Source organism: Rhinoraja longicauda, chromosome 22 (genome assembly GCF_053455715.1).
Source record: "Rhinoraja longicauda isolate Sanriku21f chromosome 22, sRhiLon1.1, whole genome shotgun sequence".
NCBI classification, from domain to species: domain Eukaryota; kingdom Metazoa; phylum Chordata; class Chondrichthyes; order Rajiformes; family Arhynchobatidae; genus Rhinoraja; species Rhinoraja longicauda.
Window position 1 is genome coordinate 30,385,691 of NC_135974.1, and position 7,611 is coordinate 30,393,301.

Here is a 7,611-nt window from a genome sequence, read left to right on the forward strand (position 1 = left end):
GAGAGAGCTGGATAGAGCTCTTAAGGATAGCGGAGTCAGGGGGTATGGGGAGAAGGCAGGAACGGGGTACTGTTTGAGAATGATCAGCCATGATCAGATTGAATGGTGGTGCTGGATCGAAGGGCCAAATGGCCTCCTCCTGCACCTATTGTCTATTGTCTATTGTCTATTGACTATTGTCTCATAGTGTGGGAGGAAACCACAGCACCCGGAGAAAACCCACACGGTCACAGAGAGAACGTACAAACTTCATACAGACAGCACCCATAGTCAGGATCGAACCCAGGTCTCTGGCGCTGTAAAGCAGCATCTCCACCGCTGCGCCACCGTGCCGCCCCATTTCTGCTCCTTCCTCTCTCAGCATATCGCTGGGATATTTGGGACAACTGAAATTAATTTTGTATAAAACCTATTATAAAGAACTGAAATCACCGCTGAATCGGGTGTTCGAAATTTACTGTAATTTCGCATTGATGTGGGAAATACAGAGGAGTTAGCCACTGAGTAATTAACACATTGTTATGTTAAATCGACTACCTGTCTGACTGTCGCTTCCAGCTCCATCTAATTACTTCTGGATGTAACCTGGCAAAGCTCTCGATGATTTCAGATGCCTTCAGCACTGCCTGCCACAGTGGTGTTAACCTCCTCCAGCGTTCCTCATCTATCATCCTGATGGCAAACAACTTGTTCTTAAAACAGAACATGGAAATATTAAGTGAAGTCTGTAAATTTCAAACGGTTTTGCAATTTGTTTTCTTCAAGTGACCAACCAAGCTGGGAAACAGCAGAAAAAGTAATTAAAATATTAGTGCGATAATCTAATTCAGCAGTTTACACAATCCGTTGGCTTCAAGACTATTACCAGCTGTGAACACTTCAAGATGGAGCCAAGCAGAGATTAAGACAAAGTGTAGTGACTTTTGTGATACCTTCGATTTGTACCAGCATCTGCAGTTATTTTCCTACACTATTTCCCTCTTTCTTTGTATCGTCTTCAGAAGCACCTCCATATGCATAATAATGGCAGTGACAACGTCTTTTAACGTTGGTGAATTTTACTGTCCTGCTTCATTGGCAACACTAGACTAAAACCCCTGTCCCACTTAGGTGATTTTTTAGGCGAGTACAGGCGACTAGGTTGTCGCCAGACGGTCGCCGGGGTGTCGCCTGTACGGTCGTGAGTCATCTCCTCAGTCACCCAGAGAGTCATAGCGTCTCTCTGGTTGCCGCTGGGTTTTCAGAATGTTGAAACATTTTCGGCGTCAGTGGGTTTGACGCCAGTGAGCGCAGCTTGACGTCTCCTGACGTAGGTGCTGTTGTAGGTTGTCGCCAGGTGACGTAGATTGTCGCCGGTGCTGACTTCGGTCAATTCCATTGGCGACTACCTACGTCGACCTATGTCAACCGGCGACAGGTACCGGCCTCAAACCCGGAGGCCAAAACGACGTGAATTGTCTTCAGTTGTCTTTAGTTGTCGCCGTTGTAGCTTAGTTGTAGCTTGTCGCGGGTGGACTTAGGCTGATTTCGGTTGTCGTAGGTTGTCGCCTGTGTGATTGTAGGTCGTCGTAGGTTGTCGTAGGCGCGGTCGTAGGTGGACGCCTGTCGGTAGCTTGGGTCGCCGGTTGTCGGTAGCTTGCCGTAGCTTGACGTCGACTAGGTGGTAGGTTGTTGTAGCTTGTCGTAGACATTGTTGTAGGGGGGTCCAGTCGCCGGTTTTTCATCGACCTGCTACGACTGCGACAGTCGCCGGCAGTCACCTAAATAATCACCTAAGTGGGACAGGCCTTTACAGCGCCAGAGAGACCCGGCTTCGAACCTCATCTCGGGCGCTGTCTGTGCGAATATTGTACGTTCTCCATGTGGCCGCGTGGGTTTTCTCCAGGGTGCTCCGGTTTCCTCCCACACTCCCAACGCGTGCGGGTTTGTAGGTTAATTGGCTTCTGTAAATTGTCACTAGTGTGTGGGATAGAACTAGCGTTCCACCTTTGGCCCAGGAAAGAGTGAGAGCAGTGGGACATCTACGGCAGTTCAAGCAGGGAGATCAGGTCAAAAAGATCTAACCCAATACTTGATTGTTTGCTGTAAAATGGAACTGCAGGCGCTGGTACGCACCAAAAATAGACACAAAGTGCTGGAGTAACTCAGTGGGTCAGGCAGCATCTCTGGAAAAAATGGATAGGTGACGTTCCGGGTCTTCAGACTGATTATTTATAATGTTTCTGAACTTCCCGATGTCAGAAAAGGCTCTATTAAGAGACACGAAAAACTGCAGATGCTGTAAGGTTAAGCAACATGTATCTTAAGTGCTGGAGGAACTCAGCGGGTCAAGCAGCATCTGTGGAGAGAATGGACATATTTCTCATCTCCCCACCTTCCTCTCTCTCCTCGCGCACACCTTCCCTCCTTCTCCTTTCTTTAGTCATCCAGATGCTTATCTCTCCTACACCTGCTCACCGTACATGTGGGACAACATAGAACGACTGTGAATGAGTGATCAATGGTCAGCTTGGACTCAGTGGGCTGAAGGGCCCGTTTCCACTCTGTATCTTTCAATCAATTCAATTCGATCAAACCATTCAGTTCCATGTCCCTTATGAATGTGATCTAACATTCTCCAACACATCTTTGAAGTTATATTGCAGATATTGACTGCGAGAATCTTTTTTCTTATGGTATGCCTCATTGTACCATGCTACGTGTCTTAAATCATTAAATTAACTTTATATTGGCCTTTGGAAGGTGAAAACTTGAAGTTGTCATCCTATTTGAAAAACTGTTTCTAACTTGTAAATGGCACGATAGCTTAGCGGTAGAGTTGTTGCCTTACAGCGCCAGAGACCCAGGTTGGATTCCGACTACGGGCGCTGTCTGTACGGAGTTTGTACGATCTCCCCGTGACCTGCGTAGGTTTTCTCCGAGATCTTCGGTTTCCTCCCACACTCCAAAAACATACAGGTGTGTAGATTAATTGGTATAAGCGTAAATTGGCCCTAGTGTTAGTGTGCGGGGATCGCTGATCGGTGTGGCCTTGGTGGGTCGAAGGGCCTGTCCCCGCGTTGTATCTCTAAACTAAATTAAACTAAAATCATCCAGCCTTTAGTACCTTCCCACACCTCACATCACTCCTTCCAGCCACAAACGTAGTCAGCACATTCTGGGATACAACGGCCCTCTGATACTTTAGTGCACCCAGTGTCATTTTTCATGAGTGATCTAAACTGTCAGAACTTTTGCATGCTAAAATGCCATGGGGAGTGGATGACAGAGGATGAGGTGGGATGTGTTGGCACCGTCGACCTTAATTATGCCTCCGAGGCTTGTGAAACCAAACCACTGGATGGTGAGTGTAACGAAATCTTGCTCTGCGGAGTTTGGAAACACTTGGGGCCACTGCTGAATCCTTCTTACTGCCTCAATTGGACAGAGGCAGGGAAGAAATGAATGGGAATGAGAAAGCAGGAAGCAAGGATGTCAATGCAGAGCACCAGTAACCCTTTGTCATACAAATGCAGGCAATTCCAGATGAAAGCTTCAGACAATAGCATCACCCAAACCAACCAGAAGGTAGACACATAATGCTGGAGTAACTCAGCGAAACCCTTCTTCACACTCAAGTCTTTCCGAAGATCTCGGGGTCATGGGGAGAACATACAAACTCCGTACAGACAGCACCCATAGTCTGGATCGAACCCGGGTCCCTTGCACTGTAGGGGCTGTTAAGCAACAACTCTACCGCTGCGCCACGATGTTTCTTCTTCCAGTTCACAAGCACTTGTACAACAATGTAGGCACCAAAAAGCCCCGGAGTATTAATAGTGCAAACATTTATTTAATATATTCAGCATCAATTCCGTCACAAGGCGCACCTTTTTAATAAAACGTTTGTGAAAACATTACTGTAATTGACATGGGATCCAGCTTTGCCACTTAAGCCAAAATAAACATTATTTCTCAGATCTAAAAGCCTTGCAGCAAAAGAAACTGAACTAACATTGAACCTTGAATAATTTACATGCAGACTAAGTTTTCTCCCTTGTACTGAACTGTAGGGTGGGTGATTGTGAACTCACACCCTTTATGGCTCAGCACTGGCATTTCGTCACACCCAGAAGAGGTGATGAGCTGGACTTTAAAAGAATCTCCGTCGTAAAAAGGGAATGAAGCCAAATTTTAATATCATCTCTTGTATGTCTCTGGAGAATCCTTCAGAGGCTAGAATGCTTGGACCAGCCTGGGAATAATGCACCTGATTTAGGAATAACTTATAATGTAGAAAAACCTAGTTAGAGGAATCAAGTAAACACAAAATGTATGAATCAATTGCAATGATATACTATAGTTTAACAGAGGCAGCATCCGTTTTAAAACATTTTACAATACATAAAGCCAGTTTAATTTAAAACCTGGCCTGAGTGTATTTAACACCACTCAGCGTTTTATATTGCTTTCTGATAGATTGTTAGAACATTAGTTTATTGTCTTTGTGACTAAAGAGAAAGCCATCGATGTTTTCACGTGAATCTTGAAAGAAATGGTTGGTGTATGGGTCCAGAAATGGGTAAAATTTTTAAAATGTTTTTAAATTGATTATCCACACGATGAGCACAATGTGGCAGAAAACCAAAATGCACTTGGTCATGGAGTGAGTCTTTTCCTTGCTTTTGCAGTTGCTTTTGTTCTTTGCTATTCATTTACTTTTAACCTTCTTTATCTTTCAGCTAACGTTGCAGATTATTTTCATGATAGGAAGATCTAGCAGATGGCTAAAATGTCTCAATGTGTGTCGACTGGGAAATGTGTGGTGTGGGGATGGGGAGGTCTATGTGAAGTGGCATGATTTGTTCCCCACATACTGTAGGTGAATTGATGGTTTCGTTTTGAGGATCATGATGTCACACCAGGCCGAGTAAACTAGTGTGAAGTTCTCGGCCCGTCTGATTGTGAACTCGTACGAGCTGTCGGACAGGAGATTTCCAATCTCAATACTGCCCGATTCTACCGAAATCACCCCAAACTGGTTATTTTCCGTGCAGTAACGAGGCTCGAGAAGTTTATAGGCCAGTTCGTAGAGATCGTGATGCGCCTCTTCCCCGAAGACCAACCATTTCAATTCCACAGAGTTGTGATAAGCCGTTGACTCCTTGCGATCAAACAGTACAGGCATCTTGGTTCTCAGAAGCACCCTGAGTTCTGGTATTTTGTTCGACTTTGCATCGCTCATCAAGTGATGCTTAATGTAAAGTTTGCCGGGTACGAGAATGGATATGAAGTTCTTCAACGTATTGAAGAGGTGACCGAGGCGGGAGCAGGTGGTGTTCCAATGCAAGAGAAACAGCGTCACATCTGATATTTTAGCAATGACCTTCAACTCTTCACGGCCATACTTCAGTTCACTGAGGTATTCTCTAAGCAGCAAGAGCTGGATTTTGACCTGGGTAGTTCCTATTTTCTTCATCCGCAAGAACTTGCATGGATCAATCAACTGATAGAGGACATTAGGCTGGAATAAGTTCTGGTCTCCCAGCGCCAAGTGTTTTGGTAAGACATCTATGTAATAAGAGGATTTTTTCAAAAGTTCCAGTCTTGTTTCATAGTGCTTCAAGATATCAATGCTTAAATTGTTTCCGAGGAACTGCAGAACTATATTCTTTCTGTCAACATACTTCCTCCAGGCATCACCAACGATTCCACATTCGTTAACCCGCACGACCTCTTTGTTTGCTGCCAAATAATCGCTTTGTAAAGCCATCATCCTTTTCTTCTACATTACTGAACAGTGAGAAAAATAATAACATTAGTACCCAGAACACGACCAACAAGATCATATTTATTTTCATAAAATCAATTCTAATTAGTATTCAGTCTTCTGATTCCTGGTCATTTGTGCATGTGTGTTAATTTGTGTGTTAATGCATGTGAGTTAATGCTTGCGTGTTCTTGCGTGCGTGTTCTTGCATGTGTTTGTGTGTGTGTGTGTGTTCTTTGCGTGTGTGTGGTCTTGTGTGTTTGTATATGGGGGAAAAAGCAGGAACGGGATACTGATTTTCGATGATCAGCCATGATCATGTTGAATGGCGGTGCTGGCTTGAAGGGTCGAATGGCCCACTCCTGCACCTATTTCTCTATGTTAGAATGGTTCATTGTTGGCTGAGGGGAAGGTGACAATGAAGCACCTGGAATGTGTGTGTGTGTGTTCATTAGGAAAAGTCACCAAAGGGTACAAATGAAAAGAGATATAGACTAGTTAAAATGAACAGCCGAATATTTCGCCAAACATTGATCAATTCAATTTTGGATCTTATTAATAGGAAATCTGAGCAGAACTCTTCATTGTGAAGAGTTAGACTCTAGACTTTAGAGATACCTGGTCAAAACTCTGATGAACAGACAGAGTAGATACTTCAGACTGTCATAGAAGATAAAAATATTTCTACATATGGTTAAATTTGGATTATTTCCACTGAAGTGAAAAGAGATAAGTAGATTATGTAATTATATATTTAATTTTGATTTTTTTGATGCATCATTTTTTTGACAGTGATAAGGGATCACGAGCATAATTTTGAACAAAGAAAATGAAGAGAGGTTTGATGAAATCTCTCTATCAACACATGGGTAGAGCACATGTGGCTTTGCCTGGGCTAGCACAGATACCTCCACGACTATTAAGAGAACATGTAATCAATATGAAGCAGGGGGCATAAGACAGAAGGTAAATGCAGAGGAGTAGACTTATTCAGCTAGAAGCTAGCACCGACCTGCGGGTCTGAGATATAATGAGAGCTTGGGCAGGCTAGGACTTTACTCCTTAGAGCGCAGGAGGATGAGGAGTGATCTTATAGAGGTGTATGGGATCATGAGGGATCATGGGCGGCACGGTGGCGCAGCGGTAGAGTTGCTGCCTTACAGCGAATGCAGCGCCGGAGACTCGGGTTCGATCCTGACTATGGGCGCCGTCTGTACCGAGTTTGTACGTTCTCCCCGTGACCTGCGTGGGTTTTCTCCGAGATCTTCCGTTTCCTCCCACACTCCAAAGACGTTCAGGTACGTAGGTTAATTGACTGGGTAAATGTAAAAATTGTCCCTAGTGTGTGTAGGATAGTGTTAATGTGCGGGGATCGCTGGGCGGCGCGGACCCGGTGGGCCAAAGGGCCTGTTTTCGCGCTGTATCTCTAAATCTAAATCTAAATTTAAATGCACAGTCTTTCACCTAGAGTGGGGGAATCAAGAACCAGAGGACATAGGTTTAAAGTAAGAGGGGAAATATTTAATAAGAACCCGAGGGGCAATTTCTTCCATGTCGAGGATGGTAGTATATGGAATAAGCTGCCGGAGGGGGTAGTTGAGGCAGGTATCATAACATCATTTAAAAGGCATTTGGACAGGCACATGGATAGGAAAGGTTTAGAGGGATGGGGAAGTTTCCATGCTGTATGACTGTGTGACTGTGTGACTATAAACTGTGACTAATGTTGCAGAGAAACAACAATGAACTATGTGCATCTTAAAATAAATGTTCCAATAAAGGACTTTCACACAATCCAACTATTCAACTGTAATTGCTTAACTCAAATGCTATTTGACATTTATTCTTCCTTATAATGGTTA

The 7,611-nt window shown here is 44.1% G+C and overlaps 1 protein-coding gene across 1 annotated transcript; it reads right to left on the bottom strand.

Moving 5' to 3' along the window:
* Positions 1 to 4,822: 4,822 nt before the first annotated feature.
* On the bottom strand, positions 4,823 to 5,752 carry LOC144604600 (fibronectin type III domain-containing protein 11-like). Its single transcript, XM_078419220.1, has one exon. The coding sequence runs from the start codon at positions 5,750 to 5,752 to the stop codon at positions 4,823 to 4,825; it is 930 nt and encodes a 309-aa protein (XP_078275346.1).
* Positions 5,753 to 7,611: the final 1,859 nt, after the last annotated feature.